The 26,987-nt window shown below is 40.6% G+C and overlaps 1 protein-coding gene across 1 annotated transcript in view; it reads right to left on the reverse strand.

Moving 5' to 3' along the window:
* clasp1a (cytoplasmic linker associated protein 1a) overlaps positions 1 to 26,987 on the reverse strand; it is a 90,684-nt gene that overhangs the window by 58,840 nt on the left and 4,857 nt on the right. The window contains exons 3-8 of the mRNA XM_086122943.1: positions 9,067 to 9,145; positions 7,970 to 8,073; positions 7,774 to 7,865; positions 6,757 to 6,832; positions 6,365 to 6,462; positions 4,490 to 4,560 (exon numbers count right to left, since the gene is read on the reverse strand). Of these exons, the coding sequence (XP_085979069.1) occupies positions 4,490 to 4,560; positions 6,365 to 6,462; positions 6,757 to 6,832; positions 7,774 to 7,865; positions 7,970 to 8,073; positions 9,067 to 9,145 (520 nt within the window). The remainder of the gene's footprint in view (positions 1 to 4,489; positions 4,561 to 6,364; positions 6,463 to 6,756; positions 6,833 to 7,773; positions 7,866 to 7,969; positions 8,074 to 9,066; positions 9,146 to 26,987) is intronic.

Genomic DNA, 26,987 nt, shown 5'->3' on the forward strand with positions numbered 1-26,987 from the left:
AAAGGGTGGGGTGTGCTGGAGCCTATCCCAGCTGTCTTCGGGCAGTAGGCGGGGGACACCCTGAACCAGTTGCCAGCCAATCGCAGGGCGCATATAGACGACCAACCATCCACGCTCACACTAACACGAGGGACAATTTATAGAGTGTTCCATTAACCTGCCACGCAGGTCTTGGGAATGTGGAAGGAAACCAGAATACCCAGAGAAAACCCACGCAGGCACGGGGAAAACATGCAAACTGTACACAGGAAGGCCAGAGCCGGAATCCAAACCTGCACCTCTGCACCGTTAGTGCAGACGTGCTAACCAGTCGACCACCGGGCCGCCCACATTCCATACATACCTTGTCTGAACAGTACCTGCTTACTAAAATCTGAATGGAAAACAAATGCTTCCAAAGTAAATCATGCCAGGAGCTGGCAATGCACTTCTGGGCCTGACCCCAAAATCTTTTGAACAGTCTCTTTCAGCGTGTAAGTGAGCTTAGAATGTATGTACCGTCTGTAATGCACATCGACTGGTGAATCTCAGCTGGTCATAGCAGTTTACGCTTAATTATACTGAGTGGTACAACTACAGCAACAATGCTGCAAGCGGTGATGAGATTGGGAGTGGGGCATTGACTGCAACCCCCAACAATCACAGCTTTTGTGCCCTGGAGCAATGCAGCTAACATATTTTCAACAAAAAAAAAAAGGGAAAACATAATTTTGGTATTTAAAATGACTACAAAGGTTATATAACAAGATTGAAACTAAATCTCTCCTACGCTCATTCCAGCAGCCAATAGAAGCAGATAAACAAGCATACATACACCTACACAAATATATACAGGACATGCATATACATCATTTTAATCCTTTTGAAAGCTACGTCGTGTGCAGATCAAATGACTTCCTAAGAAAAATTTAATACGTCTGCTGCGGCATCAAAGTACGCAGTTTGCAACCTCTGGCTGACCAGCTACTCTTTGGTTATAAATAGAGAACGGATTTTGCATTATTCAGTTGAGCTGCCCTAAAGGAGCTATACAGATTCTAAAACCTAACTGTGTGACCAAAATCTCACTCAGTCACAGAGGAAAATGAACCAAGTGAGTGATACCAGTAATTTCAATTCCAAAGGTAAATGTCAAGGATGTATTTGGCTTTTTCAGCACACAAGCATCAAAGCTTTTACAGTATTTTTCACCATTCGGTTTATAGCAGTATAAGCATGGAAACGCATATTATTAAAATGACTTGTTACATAAGATTGTTGTCTTAATTCAAATCAAATAAGAAGGAAAACCAAAGTGAACTAAAAAAATCCCTCCATCCATCCATCCTATCCAAATAAATGCAAAGTGGTGGAGACCAATGTTTTGCACTTTATGTAGCCGTGACAGTTCTCGGCAAAGAACATTTGGAAAAGCGCAAAATGAAATTTAATGAAATGGAACTGGTTAAATGGAAGTGCCTGCAAAACACCTTTACACAGTTCGAGAAATGAGACCTCTCTCTCTGATAATTGTGTGTGGGGGCTAGGGGTTTAATTATTATGGGGGAATCCTGTAACTGTTTTGTGAGATTTAACTCACCTCGAATGCGAGGGCCTTGAATGAATCTGTCCATCCGGCATAACGTTGTTCTTAAAACTTGGGACAGCATAAAACTGCTGTGGAAGAGGCCAGTAGCAATTGCCTAAGTGTTGTGAATTGTCCCAGATGCAAGAAAATACAGAGTTTAAAATAGTTGTTTCTTATACGATATGGCATGACTCAAGATTTGTTTTTTCTCCCAGGTCTAAAGGGGAGATGACCAATAGCTTGGGCGTCTGAGAATATAATTACTTAATGTATTTTGTAATATCCAAGAAAATGCTGGAGGGACTAAACTACAGGCGGGAGATCGACAGGCGGATCGGTGCAGCGTCTGCTGTGATGCGGACGTTGTATCGGTCTGTCGTGGTGAAGAAGGAGCTGAGCCAAAGGGCGAAGCCCTCAATTTACCGGTCGATCTACGTTCCAACCCTCATCTATGGTCACGAGCTATGGGTCGTGACCGAAAGAACGAGATCCCGGATACAAGCGGCCGAAATGAGTTTTCTCCGCAGGGTGTCCGGGCTCTCCCTTAGAGATAAGGTGAGAAGCTCGGTCATCCGGGAGGGGCTCAGCGTCGAGCCGCTTCTCTTCCACATCGAGAGGAGCCAGATGAGGTGGCTTGGGCATCTGATTCGGATGCCTCCTGAGCGCCTCCCTGGTGAGTTGTTCCGGGCATGTCCCACCGGGAGGAGACCCAGGACACGCTGGAGAGACTATGTCACCCAGCTGGCCTGGGAACGCCTCAGGATCCCCCGGGGAGAGCTGGAAGAAGTAGCTAGGGAGAGGGAAGTCTGGGCTTCCCTGTTAAAGCTGTTGCCCCCGCAACTCGGCCCCGGATAAGCGGTAGAAGATGGATGGATGGATGGACTAAACTAGAGCTACACAGATTTCTGACAGGGCTCTATAGGAGTGGCACTAAATTAATTCAGAAGCTCCAAAATTGCAATTTTTTTATACAAAGGGAAAAGAGACACAACCCTGATGTTGCACATCACTGCCGGTTTGCACCTGCCTTTCACACCTGGTAGTTAAAACAGAAATCAATTCAAAAATGTTCTCCGCAATAATGTTTTATATGCCCCTACAAGCCTAAACATGGTATTCTGAATAATATTGTATTTGTGAAAAATTAATTGGCCAGTAAAACACACCCATTTTCATCCAACTCGAGGGGCTGCCCTTTTAGTACACGTGCTGGCGACTGAAATTTGACATGACAAAACCCAGAAAGCAGGCAAGCCGTGGCCAATTCAAGAAAATAGGTGAGCCGTACCTGTTTACGTGAGCAACCAAGTCTGTGCATCTTTTAGCATGACTAACCTTTGGTAAATAAGGACCGAAATCTCTTGCACTTACAAAAATAAAAACTACTCATCCATTCATTGCGTGTCATCATTATGGTGAACTGGAGCCTTCCACCGGTCACCAGCAAGGGCCCGACTTCAGGAACCACCTTTACGTGGAGTCCCCGATCAGAACAATGCAAAGGGGTTTTTTTTTTCCTTTCTTTCTCCCTCTCAACTCTACTTCTACCCAAGGCGTATCTGCTCAATAACAACAATAAAAACAACAATCGCCAGCAACAATTCAAGTCTTCAATTATCCTAACCTGCATGTTTTTATATATTGTGTCTCCGTCAAGTAGTGCTAGAGCAATACAGGAAAAAAACATCAACCATATTTACTCAAGGTTGGTAAAATTTGCATTAATGACTGTTACTTAAACAAACCTAATACATTCACCTTCATCTTTACTAAGCAGCATCTTCGCATCACGGGTTCATTATGTAACAAGGCAGTTTCACCGTTACATGCAGCCAATGCAACTTACCAGGATAGGTTTGCAATCTAACCACAGTAAACAGACAATAAAATTTGCTCTCTTTTTTTTTTATCTTACCTTCTCCTGCTGCCATGGTGCAGCTATGCCAAAGCTACTGCGCAGCTGATAGCTCACTCTCGCTCTCTTCCCTTCTCTCTGGGTTCTTTAGCTCTCACTTGCTGTTAAGCTCTACAGAAATGGCAGCTTTGTTTTGCTCGCCAACCCTCCCTCGTTTCTATCCTCTATGATCTCTCTACTCTTCAGCAGCCCTCCCCGCCACAAAAATTATTTCTTCTTGCTGTGTGAATGATACAAAACAAAACAAGCAAAAATAAAAAAATAAAAAAGAACAGTGGAACCCTCCACTAATTGACAAAAGAGATTTCTTTAAGGATTTCTTTTTTCTGATACACTTACTGTAACAAGTGAAGTAGAAATTTGTGATGCACGATATGGGAAATTTCAACCGAAACTGATAATTTCCTGCTTTGTATGGCCAATACCACGAACCGATAGAGAGAGAGAGAGAGAGAGAGAGAGAGAGAGAGAGACAGAGAGAGAGAGAGAGAGCGAGGGAGAGAAAAAGAGAGACAGATCAATTCTCACTATTCACATTTAACTGAGCTCAGCTGCCCCACGTTCCTCTTCCTGCTTCTCTTTCAGTATACTTCAGTGCTGCCCGGCATGTGGGGCACAGGTACTCTAGGTGGTGTACTGGTACTCTAAATTTGGATTTTCCTGGCTATTGTAAAACCTATTGTAAAAAAAAAAAAAAAATTGATTGCTTAAAATTGACGTGGCCTGCAACAAAAATGAGTTTCACTGATTCATCATTGTTGCCTCAAGTATTTGTCTATGTAGTAAGGTAATTTGATAAATAATTTCAGCCTTAATAACTAAACATTTTAGGAGTTTTCCTTAAAAAAGGAAAACCCCCGCTGGTTAAAACTTCATGAAAGTGATATTTGCTGAATTGCCCAAGTGTAAAAAAATATATTCCAGGGGCTGAAAGTGAAATTTAATACAAAAAAAAAAAGAAAGCTCGAAGAACGGGCGGAATAACGTCACCAAGGAGGAAAACTCACCTGAGCCAGAAGAGGAGATCATGTTCCCAGATCTCTGAACTTCGTCGAATTTGCTGAAGATTACATTCAACCTGTAATACAGGCACAGGACAAGAATTGCTAAAATAAAAAAATATTAAGGTAAATAATCCAGAATATCTACAGTAAATCTTTAAGGTATGACATTTAAAGGAATGACACAGCAATGAGAGGAGATGATACTGAAAAATATTATCACTTGAAATGACAACCAGAATTTACAGAGCCAAATGGCCCATTCAAGCAAATGTCTGATAAGAACTTGCATTACCGAACCAATGGCCACCAAATAACGTGGCGTGTGTAGAGTAAATTTAAACCGTGAATCTCAACACCGTATTTATATATTTGATCTGCATTAATGTCTCATAAGTACCATTGTCGTAGAGAGCTGTCATTAGTTGGCATTACGTACATATAAAATCACAAATCAACTCTTGACAGGCAGCTCGAAAACTTTGTTCTCCATGACAGAACTTGTTTGAACTCTGTCCTGAAATGAATTTCCCCTGTGGATTAATGAAGTATCCATCAGGTAACACCAGGTAGTGTTATATTACATTTCATTTTTTACTTGAATATGGATTTCATATAATTTGATCAACAATAGTCAGGGCATTTGTAAAAAAATAACAGTAATAGCCATCTCGTTACCTCTGCGTCCCGCGTCCTAGATGCATAATTTTCACAGTTGCACAGTTCCAAATAATGTGCGTTTTTGGGACGCAAGGAAATTTCTCAGTCAAAAATAAATAAATAAAACTACAGCAGGCCTGAGGATTTCACGGAAACTGTCGTTACTGGTAGCGTGTCATTTCCGTGGCGTCATTTTGACGGTACCGAAAAATCGTTTAACCATAAAAGTCACCGCACACGAGTTGACCGTACGCGATCAAATCTCTCCTGTGTGATCAACGTGATTTCACTGTGCCTGTATGTGTGTTTGTGGTGTGGTGTGTGAGTGTGTTTCTTCTAATTTACTTTCGTTTTGTTTTGTTTTCAGTGTTGAGGGGGAGGGGCGGAACAGATAACGTTATGTGCGCATGCGGGTTGCGATTTTAGTCCACAAACTGAGGAATCACGGGGATGAAAGTTTGAGATGGCAGCAATAAAAAACACACAAAGGTCTACTAATTTACGACATTTAAGAAATGGGAATGCCAGTCTGATTTTTCATATGAATTGTCCAAAGGGCGTATCACTAAACTCACCTGTGATGTATGCACAGAACACGAGAGCGAGATACGACGGGAGGCACAATTGCGAGGCAAATTGGTCATTAGATATATAGGCTAATCGCTATGAAAAATATTTTGAAACAGTCTTGGTTATTCTATAATTTACTGGTTGTAGCATGGTAACTTTATTCCTAAAGTTACCAACTGCACCACCGGGTCGGTGATGCAGTGCGTCGACCTCACAGTGCAGAGGTACCGAGTTCAATTCCAGCTCCGGCATCCCTGTGTGGAGTTTGCATGTTCTCCCCAGGCCTGGGTGGGTTTTCTCTGGGTACTCTGGTTTCCTCTCACATTCCAAAAACATGCATGGCAGTCTGACTGAATACTCTAAATTGTCCCTAGGTGTGAGTGTGAGTGCGGATGGTTGTTCTTCTCTGTGTGCCCTGCGATGTCTGTCAACCGGTTCAGGGTGTCCCCTGCCAACTGCCCGAGGACAGCTGGGATAGGCTCCAGCACCCCCCACAACCCTTGTGAGGATAAGCGGATCGGAAAATGGATGGCTGGATGATTTCAAATTTCTCGCATTTTTATTTGTCAGACAATAAGTACAAATGTGAATAAAGAAAGCAAAATTCCTGAATTAAAAAAAAAAAAGAAGCAGGATAAGAGATGGAAGTACCGTGACTGAGGCAGGCCCTTCTTGCTGAGATCCATCCTCACCCTCTCACCCACATGCCGGTAGATCTCCACCAAACAACTCATAGCCCCATCTCGTACCTACAGTGTAAGTGTGAACACAAGATAAATGTTCGGTGTGTCATTGTTTTCTCATCCGACGCTGTGCTCTTTCAGTCATCTTTACAGGACTGTTCACATTTTCAAGTTGTGGAACCCTTTCCAGTGTGTGTGTGTGTGTGTGTGTGTTTTCGGGCAGAGCAGGTTATACTTACACTATGCAGCACGCCACGGCCCTGTCTACAGTGGCCGGTCCGCGGGGAGGCGGTTGGGCACCAGTGATTTACAATATTAAATAACAAAAAGTTGAAAAAAAAGAGAAATGATTTGCGATACCTGGCTTGTGGGATCCCCCAACAGGTTACATATATGGGGGACAATCTTACTGAGAGTCAAGCCTTGGGCACCATACCTGAAAGACAAAGAGGCTGAATAAGTGAAATTTACAAATCAACATGGATACATTTTATTTTTGTGTTGCATTTTGTAAAATATTTAAAACGTATCGTAAGTGAGACTCCTATGCCCCATCAAAACATGTCCTTGCGGTTTGTGGTGCAAAAAACGATTGGGCACTGGACCACTGCCCTAGAGAAGTGCACCGAGATAGCTAGCGTATCATAGGGTCCCATAATGCAAATCAGAGGTGGGCAATTAATTTTTCGAACGAGCCAAGCACCTCAATTATGTTAAATATTAATCTAATGTGTTTTTTTAGGAAACTGTAAATATCGTTTTATTAAGCTGCCATTGTATAGCTCTGGTATGTTATAATTAGAAATAAAAAGTCAAAACTGAAAAAAAAAATCTGTTTTATTAAAACGGCAGCTACAGATATTAAGGGCAAATCTTGCCCTGATGTGCCGCAAGTCTTAAAGCTCATGCATCGATCCTCAGCATTAGCATTTAACTGAGAACTAAACAACAATCTCTGGTGTTCATGTAAGGATCATGCCAAAAATTGTATGTGCATCCCTGGTTGTAAGTAAATCTGCAGCTCTTGCTTGAACTGTTTCCTTTGTTTTGTACTGGCTCTGGCATTCCTTTTTTGGGGCACTCAGAATAACCAAACGGCACATGCGACAACGCTCTTAAGTTTCCAAACAGAATGAAGCAGTGCGTGCTCGAAGTGTATTTCCGAACGCACTTAAGATTCAGGAATGGGCATTTTGAGTGTAAGTCCAAGCTCTTCTATTCTTGGTCAGAGATTTTGTAAATTACATTTCCAGAGAAAATACGTCTACTCTGGAGCGACTTATATCCGGGGGGGTTTCGTCTTGATTATGAATTTTTGGACTGGAGCAAATGGATACTGTACTGAAAATTGAAATTGGAAGAAAGAAGGAGCCTCACATGGTCAATGTGGCAATAAGGCAAAGGCAGACTCCCTCCCTGGTCCTGTTGTTCTTATGCTTGAAGCCACCAAGCATTCTGTCCCACACATACTAAGACAAGATAACACAAAATGGCATGTTGACAACACAAACCAAAACACTGAATCGAATTTCTTGAACCAGTAGCTATTAACTAATGTACAATATATTCATACTTGTGGAGATGCAGCTTGTTCCATGATCTTAAGCAGCAGTGCTTGGTCTTGTTCTCTTACTTGGTCTTTAGCATCTCCCAATCGATCAATCAGACTAGGTAGAGCTGAATACATAAAAACAAGAACATAATAAAAAGAAGTGGTTAATGAATTAATCAAACTTGGATGACATAATGTGAGTTGCGGAGAGGAAGAATACATCCGAGGCATTGTTTCCACTCAAGTTTACTCATTGAGCAGACACCTGATTCAATTGACAATTTTAAAAGAAAATAGATGGTGGCGAAATAAGAATTTTCTTTTTGCAGGTGACAGAGAATGGTTACATTCAAATGCAAATTATACTTAATAGTCATCACGCCATTAAATATTGTTCCAAAGGTTTTGTCACAAAAATGTATGCCAATGCATGGAATTTAGGTACATTAGGTAAATAAGGGTGATAAAAGTCTATTTTAACCTGTTTGAGTCTTAATTTCAATAGATTAAATAGTACAAAAAGGCAAATGCATATTGTAAGGCAAAATTGTCTGAATTGATTCTTGACTTCAACCCAAAATTTCAATGAAGTTCAGTAAAATTCTATAGTTCATCTACTGTATTTTCACGACGATAAGGGGCCATCAGAAATCTTAAATTTTCTCCAAAATGGACAGGACGCCTTATAATGTGGATCGTCTAGTGTGTGCGCCGAGTTCCGAAGCCTGACTGAGAGCACTTCTGGCCGACACGCTGTTTTATACAGAGAAAAGGCGGACGTGAGTGACGACAGGCATGCAGAAGTCCGCCAATGAGTGAAGGGTGGGCGTGTAAGAGGACGCTAAAGGCACGTCCCTAGCAGGTACCAGTCGCCAATGAGTGAAGGGTGGATAGGTAAGAGGACGCTAAAGGCACACCCCTAGCATGCCGTATGTTGAAGCTGGCGTATGTTTTACTATGCCTGGCTGCGCCCAATAATACAGTGTGTTTTGTGTATGTGTCAAATACAGAAATAGCACCCGTTAATGAGACTGCGCCCAACAATACGGAGCGCCGAATGGTCGTGAAAATACGGTATTTAGATAGCACATACTGATATAATAATCGTTGAAACCTACCTGTTCCGACATGGGCCCTAAATCTCTCTTGTAACCTCGTCACTAAAGCAGAGAGGAGATCCAAGCCTAGCAGAGCCACCTAGTGGAGACACGGTATAATATTAGTTTCAAATGTGATTTTTTTTTTCTTCTTCTTCTTTCAGGAACATATTCTTGTGTTGTTTACCAGCAATTCAACTGCAGTTTTTAATCAGTTCTATCCATCCATCCATTTTTGGAGCCTAAAAAAAGATCTTTGGGCAGGTTGCCGTATTTTTTTTACTGTAAGGCGCACCAAGAAGCATTCAGTTTTCCCAAAAGCCAAAAGTGCGTCTTATGATCCAAAGCACCTTATATATGGTGTTGCAGTCTTTTTTGTTTGTTTGTTTATTGAACATAAAACATATATACAGTAATAATTTGACAGAAAATAAGGTAGATAAAAAAAGAAAGAAATCAATCTTCATACAACACAGTTATTATGTTCAAGGGAGTAGGAAGAAGTAAAAAACTTATCTAGTCCTACCCCGTTATGTGATTGTATCTAATAAATCATTTTTATATCAATCAGAAAAGAAAAAAGTAAGAAGAAAGAAGTCTCCATTAAGGCTCATACTTTACCCTTAACCGTGATATTTTTACAACTTTTGGTTTGTATCGGGATTATATACTTCCACACCCTGACACTCTTGTGTCAATTTTCTCTTGTATTCATAATGGATATTTATATACCTTTCTCTATTTATCAACTTAGTTCTGATTTATCATTATATTTAATGTTTTGAATTTATCATTTTAACTCTGATTGATGTAGGTTGTTTGTACTATTTTTTTGAATTTGTTTTTGAACTCAGCAAGCAATTTACTCATTTTCAGGTCCGTTTCGAGATTATTCCACAGATTAACGCCTTTGATAGATACACTTCTTTGCTTGATGTTTGTTCTTGTTTTGAGTTTTTTGAATAAATTGGTACCTCTTAAATCATAGCTGCTTTCTCGAATTTCGAAAAACTTCTGAATGTTTTGGCAGAGCAGGTTATTGTGTGCTTTGTACATTAATTGGGCGATTTTAAAGTCAACCAGGTCATAAAATTTCATCGTATTTAATTTGATAAATAGTGGATTTGTGGGTTCCGTATATTTTGATCTATTAATAATTCGAATTGCTTTTTTTTGTAGGTTGAGAATAGGGAGTGTGTTTGTTTTGCAGGCATTTCCCCATATTTCCACACAGTAGGTCATATATGGTAATAATAATGAAGTGTATAATGTGTACAAAGATCTCTTATTTAGCACTTCCTTGGTTTTGTAGAGGATCCCTACGGTTTTGGCTATTTTTCTTTTTACGTTATCGATATGTGGCTTCCAACATAGTTTTGAGTCTATTACTAATCCGAGAAACTTGGTTTCATACGCTCTTTCTATCTCAATTGAGTTTACCATAATTTTAGCTTGGTGTTTGATTGGTCTTGTGCCAAAAACAATTAACTTCGATTTTTTCAGGTTAAGTGACAATTTATTTCTGTCGAACCAGTTTTTTAATTTGTTTAATTCGTTTTCTACGGTTGTCAGGAGCTGTTTCAGATTTATTCCAGAACAGTGAAAGTTGTATCATCAGCAAATAGGACACATTTAAATTGTTTTGAGACCTTGCAGATATCATTTATATATAAGATGAATAGTTTTGGACCAAGCACTGACCCGTGAGGAACTCCGTGAGTGATTTTTAGTTGATTCGTTTTTTTATTGTTGAGTTGCACGTACTGATATCTGTTTTCTAAATAACTTTTTATCCATTTATAAACTACACCTCTAATGCCATATCTTTCTATTTTTTTCAATAATATACTGTGATCTATTGTGTCAAAAGCTTTTTTTAGATCTAGGAAAACCCCAACAGTAAATTCTTTGTTGTCTATATTAGTGGCTATTGCTTCCACAAACTCCATAACTGCCATTGAGGTGGTCCGTTTTTCCCTGAAGCCATATTGATTCTCACTTAACAGTGCATGCTTTTGTATAAAGCTATCAAGTCTGCGAGAAAATAGTTTTTCTAATATTTTTGAAAATTGTGGTAGTAGTGATATTGGTCTATAATTTGTAAACCGATGTCTTTCTCCACTTTTATAGATTGGAATAACTTTAGCAATTTTCATTTTTGATGGAAAGATACCAGCTTTGAATGACAGGTTGCATATGTGCGTGAAAGGTCGCACTACATATTCTATAATCTGCTTTATTATTGTCATGTCAATATTAAAGCAATCAGTTGACTTTTTATTTTTAAAGGTTTTTATAATATTTGATACTTCTTCTTGTTTTACAGCAGTAAGGAACATCGTGGAGGAGTTTTTTTCTACATATCTATCTATTTCAAACAAGTCTCTTTATATTCCCCATTGAGTTGTTTACGTGTTAGTGTTCCTAGGCCATTTAGTGCTCATTATTAGCAGGAACCAATTATAAGATAAAAGGTTCTGCCCGACACTAATTGACTTGTGCATTTGCCAACACACACTCAGATAACTACTTTGTGAGCGCCGCTTAGCCATTGTGAAACCAAGATTACACCAAAAGGATAGTTAACTACTGACTAAATGAAGGAAGGAGACAAGCAAGACTTCTAAGGATATTTAGCCCCTTGTGGATGTGAGCCCACAAGGTTTGTGTGCCTGTTGGTTGAATCTTTTGTCTATCATTTATTGTTTTGTAATGCCATTTGTATTCATGTCTCATGTCTGTGTTTGTGATCAGTTCTCATGGCTTTATTACAGCCACAGCAGCTGTGAAGGCTCTATTTACCGTATTTTCCGCACTAAAAGGAGCACCGAAAAGCCTTCCATTTTCTTAAAAGCTCACAGCGCGCCTTAAAATCTGATGCGTCTTGTGTATGGTCATTACGGTAATATGTCAACTCCCAAAGTGGCTCCTTGCTGGAGACATGCTTACAACGCAGAGTTCAAAATTAAGGTGATCGGTTTCACAGCTGATCACGGAAATAGAGCAGCGGCATGAGAGTTCAAAGTTAACGAGTCAATGTTATAACTTGCTGTTGGTGAAGTGAACTGTGTCGCTGCTTTATTAAATAAGTTTTACTGACATCTGATCGTCGCTATATAAATCAGGGTGTAGTGTAGTGTATGTTCTGTTGGCATTTCCTTGAGCGTAGCTCCATCTTGTGGATGCATTGTAGATTGTGTCTTATAATGTGGTGCATCCAATATATGAAAACAGTTTCAAAATAGGCCATTCATTGAAGGCGCGCCTCATAATCCAATGCGCCTTTTAGTGTGGAAAATACGGTCAGTAAAGCTGTATTATATTGTATTGTATTCCTTTTAGCGTAGCAAGATCTAGTGGATGCATAGTGCAACCGCAGCCACTATTGTAGCTTCTATTTTATGCGCCTTAGTTTTAAAATAGGCCATTCATTGAAGGTACCTCTTATAATCAGAAGCGCCTTATCGTGCAAAAAACACGGTATATTGTCCATCCATCCATCCATCCATTTTCCGATCCGCTTTATCCTCACGAGGGTCGCGGGGCATACTGCAGCCTATCCCAGCTGTCTTCGGGCAGTAGGCAGGGGACACCCTGAACCGGTTGGCAGCCAATCGTAGGACTCACAGAGATGAACGGCCATTTAAGATAAGATAAGATAAGATAAGATATCCTTTATTAGTCCCACACTGGGGAAATTTACAGCCTCCAGCAGCAAGAATGTAGGCAGAAAGAAGAAGAAAAAACAAACAAACACCGTCCAATTAAGTGCAATATAAATACAAAATGGATAAATCGCAGTGTTATTTACAGTTGTTTTCCACATCATTCAATTATTAAATATTATTGTTGCTATTTTTTATTCAGCAGCCTGACAGCAGTTGGTAGGAACGAGCGTCTGTATCTCTCCTTCTTGCAGCGCGGGTGTAACAGTCTCTGGCTGAAGGAGCTACCTAGTGCTGTCAGGGCGGGCTGGAGAGGGTGGGAGGGACTGTCCATCATAGCTTTTAGCTTAGTTAGCATCCTTCTGTTGCCCACCTCCTCCAGAGTGTCAAGGGAGCAACCCAGGACAGAACTTTTGCGTTCACACTCACACCTAGGGACAATTTCAAGTGTTCCATGAACCTGCCATGCATGTTTTGGGAATGTGGGATGAAAGCGGAGTGGCCGGAGAAAACCCATGCAGCCACGGGAGAACATGCAAACTCTATACAGAGAGGCCGGAACTGGAATCGAACCCTGCACCTCTGCACTGTGAGGTTGGTGCGCGAACCAGTCGAACACTGGGCCGCCTACAGTAAATTAACGTTTAAATATTGATACAAATAATATGCTGGAGTAGGGTGAGTAAAGGGCAAACAAACTGTTCATGATAACCGTTTGGACACACACACGCACGCATGCACTTCTTACACACACTTAAAAAAAAAACAATAAGAGAACACCAAAACAACACAAAGTGACTCCAAATCCATCACTCTCCTGTGAAATCAGCCTGCCCAGTTGGGAAGCAATACTGATTGTGAATCAATTTGGCCTGCTGTTGTGGAACAGCAACAGGTGGAAATGAGAGGCAATTTCCAAGACAACCCCTATAAACAGAGTGGTTTTGGAGGGGATGTCTGTCGACCATTCTTTTGCTCTCATTCTTTTCCACTGATGTTTTGGCTACATAAAGTTTTCTGAATCTGAATCTGAATGTGAACATTTGCATTTTGTCAGTCTCACTGGCGAATGGTCCACAGGTTCACTGCTGGACACAGTACTCAATTCAGATTTGTTGTTGAATCTGATCTTTTTATGTAGTCTTTTTCACATGACAAAAACATTCATGCGTTTTTCTATTTGCAACTTCAATGGTCCTAGTTTCTTCTGTTTACATACTAGACATGAGGAGATTGACAGAGAAGCGAGGCTAGAAGAAGGAAATGAGACAATCACTCCTTAATGTCATCATTTCATGGAGATGTCTACGAAAGATGACATCAAGTCACCAACTTGCATCACAAATGAACCGTCTGTGTAGCTGAATTATTACTACAATATTTCCACAAATGTCCACTTTATGTTGTATGTTTCATGAGGGATTAAATTAAAGTCAAGTACAAAATTACCACAGTGCATAGATACCGGGTTCAATTCCAACTCCGGCCTCCCTGTGTGGAGTTTGCATGTTCTCCCCGGGCCTGCGTGGGTTTTCTCCGGGTTACCTCGGTTTCCTCCCACATTCCAAAAAACATGCATGGCAGGCTGATTGAACACTCCAAATTGTCCCTAGGTGTGAGTGTGAGTGTGAATGCTTGTTCGTCTGTGTGTGCCCTTCGATTGGCTGGCAACCGGTTCAGGGGGTCCCCAGCCTACTGCCCAAAGACAGCTGAGATAGGCTCCAGCGACCCTTGTGAGGATAAAGCGGAAAATGGATGGATGGATATAAAATTACCGTTGCTCCTCCTCACAACTTTGAAAAGGCAAAAAGCGATCTACCCCAAGTCCATCTCCCGCTCAGCAGTGCATACAGTATATGCTTTTTGATGACATGTAGGTCGGATGAGCGCAACCTGAGTGTGCATACTACAGAAGCATCGGAAACATTTGATTTATATCCACATACAAAACTTGAAAAAAAAATCTGAATTGTACTGTTCATATTGCATGGAAAAAAATCTGACATGTCACATGGGGGCAAAAAATATATATACAGTATATCGGAATTTGCCGACAGTGTGAACATAGCCACAGACAGACACACAAAAGCACAACTTTTCTAGTTCACTTCATCCAACAGCTAAGCATCAATCTCAACTTGCTGCAGAACTGAAATTGGAGCAGCTTCCTCTAAACCCGTGATTCATAACCTGGGTCCGATCGAACCCTAGGGGGTTCGGCGAATCGGTCTCAGGGGGTTTGACAGAGCCTCTGCCATGGAGGTTAAGACATACCCGACTCAACATGTCAAGTAGTTATGACACGCCTGCTTGGCCATCACTGGTTGCAGATGATCACATTGCATTGCCTGTGCAATCAGTGCAGCGGGAAATTTAGTTAGCTCAGGAGTCAACGTGTGACTGTTGTGATAGTACTTTGTAAAATAAATAAAAAAACAACTTATACTTATGTCTTGAAATTGTATTTACTTTTTTCTGTTTTGAATAAATGCGTCAATTATGTCTTGAATTTGGAAAAAGTCATATTTTTGTTTTTCACTAATGAAGGGTTCGGTGAATGTGCATATGAACTGGTTGAGTTCGATACCTCCAACAAGGTTAAGAACCACTGCTCTAAACATTTCATCCATTGATACTAATGCATGTCAATCTTTCTTTCAATTTCAGATGTACAGTGCCTGCTCACATGGCATACACAAGCTTTATTCAAATTAAAATTAAGCATTTCAGTGGGGTGGTGCTCCCTCAAAATATCTGAGACAGGTTCACATTTGACTAAAACCTCCCTTATGTCCCTTCATCTTGTCAAATATCACCTCATTAGTGCTGCCTGTCTCCAAGGCCAGCCATGGATTGAATAGAGGGCTCATTCGATTATGCTTCTTCTCCATGTATCTTCCACACGACAGTGTTAACTTTTTAATGTGGTTCAAAACCACTAGCTATCCACAAGAGTTCGCAAGATTCTGACTTATCCGCTTATCACTAAAATGAAGTGTCCACAGACAAATTTTATGGCCAAAATTATTACAGCAAAGTTATTAACACCATCCATCCATCGATTATCCGAGCCATTGATCCTCACAAGAGTCGCCGGCTAATGGAGTCTATCCCAGCTGTCTTTGGGCAGTGGGCAGCGTACACACTGAACTGGTTGACAGCCAATAGTAAGGCACACATAGGCAAACAACCCCTCGCTCTCGCAATCTCACCTAGGGACAATTTAGAAGATTCCATTTAGCTACCATGCATGTTTTTGGAATGTGTGAGGAAACTGGAGTAGAAAACCCACAAGGCACACCACAAGGCACAGGGAGAACACGCAAACACCACACAGGAAGGCCGGAGACCAGAATTGAACCCTGGACCTCTGTAATGTGAGGCGGATGCGCTACCAGTTATCAGCATGCCGCCCATTACTAATACCTACAGATAATAATGAAATGGAGTCAAGTATGGAGCACTTATTTTCAGAAGAAAATGGCTTCCACTCTTCTGGATGACTCCCTTAAAGATTTTGGCATGCATCTGTAGGACTTTGCTCATTTAGCCAGAAGCACATTTGTGTCAGAGGTCACGGGAAAGAGCAATTTTTCATTCGGAATCATCCCATTAATCTCTGCGTGCTTGGTGTCAGGCCATCAAAACTCATCCAATTATATCACAAATGTTATTTTTATTGCAAAATGATCATTCAAGAAAAACTTTCTACATTTTTATGTTTTTCCTCATACTCTTATTGGGGGGTTTTTTTCCCTGTGGTTGTTCACTTTAATTTTCAAATGTGATTGTGGGACTCCGGTGTACCACGTTTTCATCAAAACCACATTATGAGCATGAAGCTGCATTAAATGGATCAGTCGGTCAAAGAGGCATGCTAACAATCAATGACAATAGAAGGGAATGAGAGATTGTTCATACTTTACGTTAGCTGTAAATGCTAAGTGTAGAATTATTCATCGTTGAGACAACTTGAATACACATTATCACAATTGTATTCCAATCAAGGAAAAACAACCTCAACATTGCCTGACTTCTACTAATCACTCATTGCACAACAAAAAACATTGCACAGAACACTATGACTAAATGTTAAAGAATACGGCCTTGTGTGTTGAAAATTACATATTTTTAAAAAGACTTAAAATAAGGTTGAAGCGATACAAACCACCATAACACTATTTGACCCGATGCAATCATAAATCGACATAATGTACATTTAGTAGCATTTACAATTTTCAGTTTACATAATTACTGTAAGTACAGTAGACCTATCCGTATTGCTACAAATGGGTAACAGCTATTTGTACTGCGCCTATCCACCGTAACAGGGCTACAAGTCTTTCAGCAGGGACAGTGAAACCTTTGTTTACGAACAATTTGGTTGATGCACTAAATTTTAAAAGGAAAATTATCTTGGTTCATGCATTATTTGCGGTTCGTGAACAGTCTTGGCATGGACACGCTCAGTTTTGCTTTTTAACTCACTCATGTTGACATATGAAATTGAAATACTGCTAACCATGGGGATGGTTTTGGTTTAATAGCAATAATAATATTAACAACAATATTCAATCAAATTTGTATCGTGCTTTTCTCAACATCGACAGATGCTTGACACACACAAACAGTACCTCTCTCAGTATGTTTCAGTTCCCAAATTGAGTCATGGAACAAAATTGTAAACAGAGCATGTGACATACTGTAATGACCTTCAGTGTCGTCAAGGATGCACACAGTCACTGATGTAATCTGTTCGCTTTTTATTAAACAGAATGGCTACAAAAGACCACACACCAGAGGTGCTGATGGACATAACTCACGCCCACACGCTCAACATTCAGACTGCCTGCCTGAGCCAATCTTCCCCACCTTGCTCGTCCCCTCTCACTGACGTCATCCCCTATTCGAGTGGCCCACCCTCACATGCATAAATAACAATGAACTGATATTACAATATTTTTAAAATGTAATGACAGCAGGTAATATGTGGTATTTCAAAAGCCAGCAAGATTCAGTACTCTTACTACTCATTTGCTGTAGAGATAGAGGCCCAAAGGATCCATTCTGATGCCAAACATGATTCTGATGTTAAACATCACACATTGGAGGGGAATGTTTCACAGACTGCATAATGGTTTGACAAGAACCTATCCAACCTCAAGGCTATCATTAGCTCCATCTGAAAACAGGACCTAAAAGCTTGCAACTTTGTAAACAGCTGTTTCTTAGGATACAACACAAAGAGAGAAAACAATAAGAATGGATGAGTGTGAAGACAAAAAGTGGATGAGGGAAGAAAGACAGGCAATATGAGTGTTCGTAGCAATTTTGGCTGAAAAGGCAACAAGCTGAAATGACAGGATTTACACTTGTGCAACAGCTCGGAATGTGACTGTCTTAATGCAACCCTAATTACAATAAAAGCACTGCAATTACTGTGCTGCCTGTCCTCTCGAATTGTACAGTATACGCATTCACTTAGACCAGGGCTATCAAACTCATTTCACATTGTGGGCCACATACGGCCTCGGTAGATGTAAAGTGGGCCGAACCATTAAAATTATACCATACTCTGCTATAAATAACCAAAATAATGTCTTTCCTTTGCTTTGGTCTAAAGAAGCACAAGAACATTCGGAAAATGTTGAAATGTAATAAACAGATCTTTTACAAAACATTTCATGAAGCACCTTAGATTTCCTTAGACAAAGGTGCAATTTACTTTTATCATGCACATACAGTATATGTATTGCAACTGATCCCACTGATTGTGGAAAGGCACACAACTTTAACAAGTAATTGGTATTGAAAAATATAATAATGCACTTTTAATATTAAACGAGATTTATAAAGAATGTTTAAACCATTTACATGTGCAGAGAAAATCTAAATGTAATCCCTGCCTACACCTTACAAACTAAGGAGAGTGCTGTTTAATGTGTAAAGAATAAAGTATTCACATGTCCTTGATATGAGACAGACCTGCTGTGTTCGGGTCTGTCTCATTGACAGACTCAGGCTGCTGTTGTCTTCTTCTCTGATCAAAACAATGTTGTCTTTTACTCTGATTAAAACGGTGTCCACCTAGCGGATACTCCACGAATTGCACCGTATTAAAAATATTCATTCCGTGTCTTATGCATTTTTCACTTTTAAATCATCCTGCGCGCCTGATCAAACCTCATTGAGGGTCGGTTCCGGCCCGCGGGCCGTATGTTTGACACCCCTGACTCAGACAATGCAACGGTTGTGGAAAAGTTTATTCAAGGTTTGTGGTCCAACAGCATTTGGGCACAAGATTATGTTCTTGGTCGGGGTTGGAGGGGAGGCCTTCAGAGTAACAATAAAAATGCATGCCGAAAGGTGGCCTAGCTGAGGAAAGCAAGGAATTAATACATGTTTCAGCTTTTTCTTTCAGAAAACCTTAGTTGTGTGATTAAAAAATACAGTAACAGAGCCCATACCCCCTGAATATAAATGCCCTGATGATTTCCCAGGATGAGGACACTTGGATCTCCAGTGAAATTTAGTCATAAAACTACACTAAAATAATCTGCTTCAAGTAGCTGCTAATTGCAGTTATATCACTACTTTATTGAGGAAGTTTGTACTGGCAGAAAAGTTTTGCCCTCAGCCTCTTTTAAGAACATATTTGTTCTAAAACAGTTTTGATTCAGCTGTGTGTCCCAAAGGCAGTGATGTGGCCTATCAGTCGGCAACCACGGGATGGACTGTGACGTTAGTGATAAGTCCTGTTTGCCGCAGGCAGCGACTATAAACGGCATTGGTATCAGAAATAATAGAATAACTTATCAGGGGTACACCCAACCAGCCCTGCACTCGCACCCACACAACACCCAACTAAATATGCAGAAATCTTGCACCATACACAAATCTGACACTGCAGCACAATAATAAATGAACTATATTAAAACATTAAAAGAGAGTGGCAGCTACATTTTGCTTTTGTAACATTAAAAAACAGCATTAAGCTGAAGCTATTAAAATATAAATTTAGCATGTAAATTAGCATGCCAAGAACACATCACAAGAAAACAGGAATGAATGACCGTCTTCATTGTGAGATAAACATCCACATCAAATAGGAACGAGAACTCAACTGTGAATGAAGAACTTGCCTATTATAGCAACTTGCTGGAGTCATGTGTACAGTGATCTGGAGAAACACTTGTTGCCTGACTCTTCACGAATCAATCTTAACTTCCGTTTTATGATCTGTTTAAAACAAGTGCAAACTGGTACACAATCATGTTATATTAAAGCCGGTACACACATAAGGATTTTTCGAATCTTATAAGATTTTTTTTTATCTTTGGCAGACCCCACACATAAAGATAAAATCATATTTAACAGTTTTGCTTGAATTATGTGTGGGGAGCTCAGATCATCTCAAGAGAGAGCTCTTACGTGATCACACGTGCCCTTCTCAAACACGAAGACCACCAGGCTCTTCCTGGTATGTGTCGACTGTCTGCCGTCTGGAGAACCCACGTTTTTACAAAAAAAAAAAAAAAAGACAGCGTAGGCCACCTACTTACAGAGCACTGAGAGTGACATGGAAAAACATAAATATGATAATGAATCTTTGTGTTCCCACGCAATATTTGCTTTCCCTCGGCAAAGATTCCATTCTCTCGCATTGATTGCACGTTAAAGCCTCTCAAAGAACAAAGTTCACTTGTTTGCATTATCTCAGTATCGTGAAGTGTGACTTACAAAGGTTAGGTTTAAATTTTGGAGACAATTATGTCCTGATGGGCTTTGCTTTCATGTCATTGTTGATGGTTCTGACAACATTATGCAGACAAATCTTTGAGTAGCAATCAGATATAACTTACTAGAAAAATTGAAATGTACATGTAGCTCCCAGACACATTGGCACAACCGCATGCCATACTCGGTGTGATTTTCGCCGTAGAGACAGAGAATAAGGTGAAAACGCTGCGCAGAGAAATTAATGTATTCAAGTTAAGTGTGTGCTTAGCAATTGGCAAGGTAAGGCAGCCGCCGGTGGCTTTACTTTCCCCGACGGAAAGATGCATTGTGAGCTCATTTATATCAACGTCCATGGTTGGAGACAGAAATACTGTAGTCATAGAGGAGGACTTTGAACGGCTACCGACGTAAAAAAATGTTCCTCACACTCCATCTTTGTTGCTTTGTTTACCCGTAAGATGACCTGGAAGTACATAACGTATATTTTTTTAAAAAGCGTTCCCTGGCAATACACTTTCGTGTAATCCCAATCATTGCGGGGTAACGCAATGTATTTACTTTTTCGTCCATGACACCTTGGGGGCGCCCTACCTACCACTCAAAGATGGCTGGGATACCCTCTAGCACTCCCACGACCCAAGTAAGGGAAGACAAACGGTTCAAAAGATGGACGGACGGACGGACGGACGGATGGATGGTACATTCAAATTGCTCAGGAGAACTCAGCTTCCTTCCCCACACGCCAAGATTTTTCCTCGTAAATATAACAGGGCATGAAGCTCAAGAGTGGGCGTTCCCTCATGAGCCCCACCTGACACTAATCATCCTCGTTACCCAGCTGTCTGAAAAAGCCATGCCATGCTGTCGGATTATTAACCATTACATATGACTCCAAGTGCTTTAATTTTCCAAAGGTTCTTGACATTTTTTTTCCTCACAGCTTTTCGTCAGATTAGTTCATAGTATATTTCATGTGAGTATTTTCTTGTTACGTATTCTCGGTTTGTATTCTCGTGCATTGGATTTTCTTGTCCTTTGAATTGACGAGCAATTTTGATTTTTCTCATCTCTTGCCTTTTGCTAGTGTTGTTTGTTCTCGCCTTTTCCTGGTTCTTTGTTATCAGCATCCTTTGTTGTTGTTTATCTGTCTTGCATTTGTTTCTAAATACATTTTTGTCAAAACTTACGTCTATGATTGTGTAATTGTAATTCTGTCCGGAATTTTTCCAGAAGCCTAACACTGGTGACTTGTACGGTGTGTGTCTTGCCCTTACCTCTGGTGTCAGGTGTAAAAAAACAAATGAAAAGTGAGGTAGAAGAGCATTCGAACAAACTTAGCTTCCTTCCAGGAGCTGGGTGCTTTAACAGGCTTCCAAACTTAATCAGATTTTCTGTGCTCTAAACCTAAGCAGCTCAGAGCTACACTGTCACAGGCTATCATGGCATGACCCTCTTGGCAAGCTGGTTCCAGTGTTGTTGGAAAAACAAATTGCTGGAGGCAGGTCTAAACCTCCCATGTCACAATTTGGCAAATGTCATATGTTTTCATAAATCAATACCATTGGTCAATCCACACGTGCTATTTTTACAAACTACAGTAATCCCTCGCTAATTCGTGGTTCGTTTATCGCGGCTTCAGTGCATCGCGGATTTTTTCAAACATATTCATTTAAAAAAAAAAGTATCGATTTTTTTTTAATACTGTATATACAATGAGTACAGTACTGTATATGTTGCTCTATTTGACTCGCTGTTGTTTTGCAGCTTCTCGCGGACCGTTTGCGGACTTAAAAAAAATGTATATACAGTATATATACATATATTACAGCTGTCAGTTTCGCGCGTAATTATTGGCATTAATTTAAATGAATTTTAACGGGATTAACTTTTTTCTCGCGAGATTAACGCGGCACACGTCACAGCGGATGTTACGTTGCTCTATAAATAAACCAAAAACAAAACAACAAGCGCGCTGCACAGGTCCACGCACGTTTGTTTTGCCAGCCACGGCAACGCAAGACACCGAAAATGGATACTAAAGAGTTTATGAATGGAAAGTTTACTTTTAAAAAGTTGCCAGATTGCTCCACTGACAAGACCAAAGTTACCTGTATCATACAGGTATACGATGTATGCCACTGACACGATTGTTACTTGTTTGGAACTATTTTGTGTGTAAGGTTACAGTGTTCCGTGTCCATATAAATAAAGCGGGTGGAGCTTCTCTGTGTTCATCTGACAGTGACGGTGCGCTGAGGCGGTGACATGACAACGACAGTTCAGCCATGCAGTGGTAGCGACCTAGCGAAAATAAAACGTCTCCAGTGTTGTCATCAAACCAAGTGTACTGTATTTTCACGACTATAAGGCGCCATTAAAAGTCTTAAATTTTCTCCAAAATGGACAGGACGCCTTATAATGTGGATCGTCTAGTGCGTGCGCCGAGTTCCGAAGCCTGACTGAGAGCACTTCTGGCCGACACGCTGTTTAAACAGAGAAAAGGCGGACGTGAGTGACGACAGGCATGCGGAAGTCCGCCAATGAGTGAAGGGTGGGCGTGTAAGATGACGCTCAAGGCACGTCCCTAGCAGGTACCAGTCGCCAATGAGTGAAGGGTGGGCGTGTAAGAGGACGCTCAAGGCACGTTCCTAGCAGGTACCAGTCGCCAATGAGTGAAGGGTGGGCGTGTAAGAGGACGCTAAAGGCACGTCCCTAGCAGGTACCAGTCGCCAATGAGCGAAGGGTGGGCGTGTAAGAGGACGCTCAAGGCACGTTCCTAGCAGGTACCAGTCGCCAATGAGTGAAGGGTGGGCGTGTAAGAGGACGCTCAAGGCACGTCCCTAACAGGTACCAGTCGCGTGAGTACATTGTAAAATGGCTAAATAAAGTACAACCGAACTCAGTTTTGCTTCCGTTTGCCTTTTTAAAAACGTGTTTTTAGCGTGCGTGCATGCATGCCGTATGTTTAAGCTGTCGTATGTTTTACCATGCCTGGCTGCGCCCAATAATACAGTGCGTTTTGTGTATGTGTCAAATACAGAAATAGCACCCGTGACTGAGACTGCGGCCAACAATACGGTGTGCCGAATGGTCGTGAAAATACGGTAGTCATCCGAAATGATGTCTACACAAAACCGTAGAGAGACTTCCGCGCAAGAAGGACCAACAGAATCAACATAACCTGACTGCTGTGTTCAAAGCAAACTTGAGAAAAACGAAGTATGCAACCATGGCTTAAATCCACTATGGGCTGAGTACTAGTTTACCTTAGATGTGCACTTTATAATGTTATATTGCTCTGTTTTGATTCCATAAAAAAAAGCTGTTAAAGCAGCTGTTGTGACAAAATATTTTTTTCACTGTTGTTGATGGACAGTAATATTGTGTGAGAGATTATGTGTGAATAAGTGCTCCAAGTGAAAAATGTTCATGCAAAATTGAAAATCGAAATTGTTATTTCAGTAAATATTTGCATTTTGCACGTAGAAAACTGATTCTTGATTCCATGTTGATGAGAGCATTAAAATGGAGAAAAAATAGGACAAAAAAATATAAAAGGAAATTCAGAAACGATAAAAAATGTTTGAGTAATCACGATTAATTTTTAGTGAATTTGAGTTATGACAGTTGCATTTTTAATTAGATTAAATATTTTAATCGTTTGACAGCTCTAATATATATTTAAAAATTTGTCTTTTTTTTACCTGTATATGTTTATTGGTCGCTACTTCACGGATTTTCGTTTATCACGCGTGGTTTTGGTCCCCATTAACCGCAATAAACGAGGGATTACTGTACTAATCATTCTGAAGAATTGAAAATGGCTTGCTCTCTTTGAGGATGCAATGTTAACAAACATGCCGTTTTTGGTCTCCTTTAAAAGTGATGATTTCAGATGTATGAGGAATATGTTCGATGCCAGTGAGAGGCATCCTTCACAGCCACTGCAAAAGCGGCACCTCCACACGATTCTGGTAGTATTGCTGTCTTTCAGACTAAAATATATCCATCTATTCATGCATACATTTTATACATATACTGCTCAACCAACACAGTGTCAGTGGAGCTTGAGGCTATCCTATCAGACTTTTGGGTGAAATGCAAAGTTCAGATTTTTTAATTTTACATCATAAAGCACTATTAGAATAAACATCAGGAAAATTGGAGCGGTGTTCTGGTGGGTCTGTGACTTGAGGTGGACGCAGCTAACACACATTGGAGTAGGGTGTTATTTCAGCTCCTGGGGAGCGGCTTGGGGTATCGGTGTCTTGCTCAAAGAAACGTCCGTGTACAGGGGATGTTGGTCATGTACATTATGGTCTTGAGCTGGAGGTCTCCCAGGTGGCAGGTAACAATCTTAAACACTTGCTGCGCCCTTTGCTTAGTCTGTCCCCAAAGATCTCCGACTACACTACTTTAGTGCCAAGTTAGCAGCTGTCATCACAGATGGGAGGTAAGCTGACTTTGCACATTATTTGACAGATAGGGTAAGCACAAGGAGACTTGTAATAATAAAAAATAAAAATGCAGGAAGGAATGTTTGTCTACTAAGAATCTGAGGAATAATCCTTCCATCCATTATCCGAAACCGGTTATCATCACAAGGGTCGTGGGTGCCCTGGAGCCTATCCCAGCTGTCTTTGGGCAGTCGGCGGGGGACACTCTGAACTGGTTGCCAGTCATGGGCACAGAGCGATAAACAGCCATTCGCACTCACTACTACACCTGGGTAAAATTCAGAGCTCTCAATTAACTTAAAATACATGTTTTTGGAATGTGGGAGGAAACCAGAGTACCTGGAAAAAACCCATGCAGGCATAGAGAGAAAATGAATATTCCACACAGGAAGGCCGGAGCCTGGACACAGGTATAATAATCAAGTAACTTTATTTAGAACTAGATTGACCCACCAACAAATCCTGGTCACAAGGTTTTGCTGATCTCACCAAAATCAAAGTATTTTCAAACCCATCCAGAGTAAATAATAGACTTCCAATACAGTTCTTCAATTGATCCTTTTCCAGAGGCACTGCTCTGGTAGTAAAATGGTTGTCTCCCAACCCGAAGGCTTTGCTCTTCAACCCTAGTGTTCGTGTCAAAGTGTCCTTGAGCAAGAAACTGAACCCGTAGTTGCTCCTGATGTTGCGTCATCAGTAGGTAAAATCAGGAGACTATATTAACACACTTTGAATACCTATGGTAGAAAAGAGCTACACAAGTGAAAGCCCCTTTACCATTCAGTCACATTACTGGTCCTTCATACAAACTACAGCACATACATGGCATTTAGTTTGAGTTATGAATCAAAACAACAGTGAATGTGAAATGTTGGCCAATTGGAAGGAGTTGAAGGGTACTTCAACTCGGCAAGTGGGAATCGGTGACAAGCACATGGTCACAGTGTTGAAATGGATTCTTCATGAATGTAATTTTCATTCCTTGCTTGCTGAAGCATACAAAGAGAGAGAGAGAGAGAGAGAGAGAGAGAGAGAGAGAGAGAGAGAGAGAGAGAGAGAGAGAGAGAGAGAGCATGTCCAGGGTGTATGTCGTCTCCTGCCAGAACATCTGGGATAGGCTCCAGCTCGCAAGCAAAACCTCCACTACTACAATACAAACAAACATGATTGAAACACTTTCCAGTGCAGCACATGCTGCAGTCAGTTTGATGTTCTTTTGGATTTTTTTGTTTGTCAGTTTTTGTTTTTTTTAGGACTCAGAATAGAAGAACAAGACACCCTGTGCTGTGGTCATTTAGCATTATTACAAGTGTAAAAGAGTGAATTGTCCCATGAAAGCACAGATACAGTTGGGAAAATAAATTATAAGGTGGCTCTGGGTCTAATTCTCTGTGAAAGTTCGAAGATCAGTGGAAAAAAATGACTGGTTCTGAAACTTGCAACTAGGGCTGTGACTATCTAAATCTCAGGGTTTGGTTGAAACGTGGAATTAATATGAATCCAATAAATATTGCAACATTGTGGGACAGCTCACGGTATTGCAGGAAGATTGAACAGGTGGGGCAGACAGGCACACTCTGGGGAACCGACAGAGCTCTGTCTTTTTTGCTGGTCAAGTCCTTCATAGACTGAAGTGATTGTTGTCCGTTGTCCCACAGGTTTTGCAAAATCAGAATTCGAAATCAGAATCGATTTTACTATCATTGTCAGTGATAGCTACATACGCAATGAGGACTTGTTTTCAGTCTGATGATGCAAGATAAATGCATGAATCCAGACTGCCCCTAAATGGTGGCATTTTGCGCGTAAAATTTGAGACAGTGCAAGTCAAATTTTCCTCTACTTGCAGCTGTGTGGTTAGTAAATTTGATTTTTTTACTACTTCTACTTTACTATTCTTGAACATTTTTGTTGCTGGCATGCATCAATATCACAATTCGGCCTATCTATCAGTTAATAAAGTGAAAATGAGCTGGGTGAATATTTGCTCCTTAAATTGATTTAAGAGTGTAGGCCCCTAAAATACTTTGGTTGAGATTGAAATCACGATTATTAAAATGATTATTCGTTGATTTCAAGA

This window comes from Hippocampus guttulatus, chromosome 11 (genome assembly GCF_054856545.1).
Source record: "Hippocampus guttulatus isolate MCC_2025c chromosome 11, RoL_Hgut_1.0, whole genome shotgun sequence".
NCBI classification, from domain to species: Eukaryota; Metazoa; Chordata; class Actinopteri; order Syngnathiformes; family Syngnathidae; genus Hippocampus; species Hippocampus guttulatus.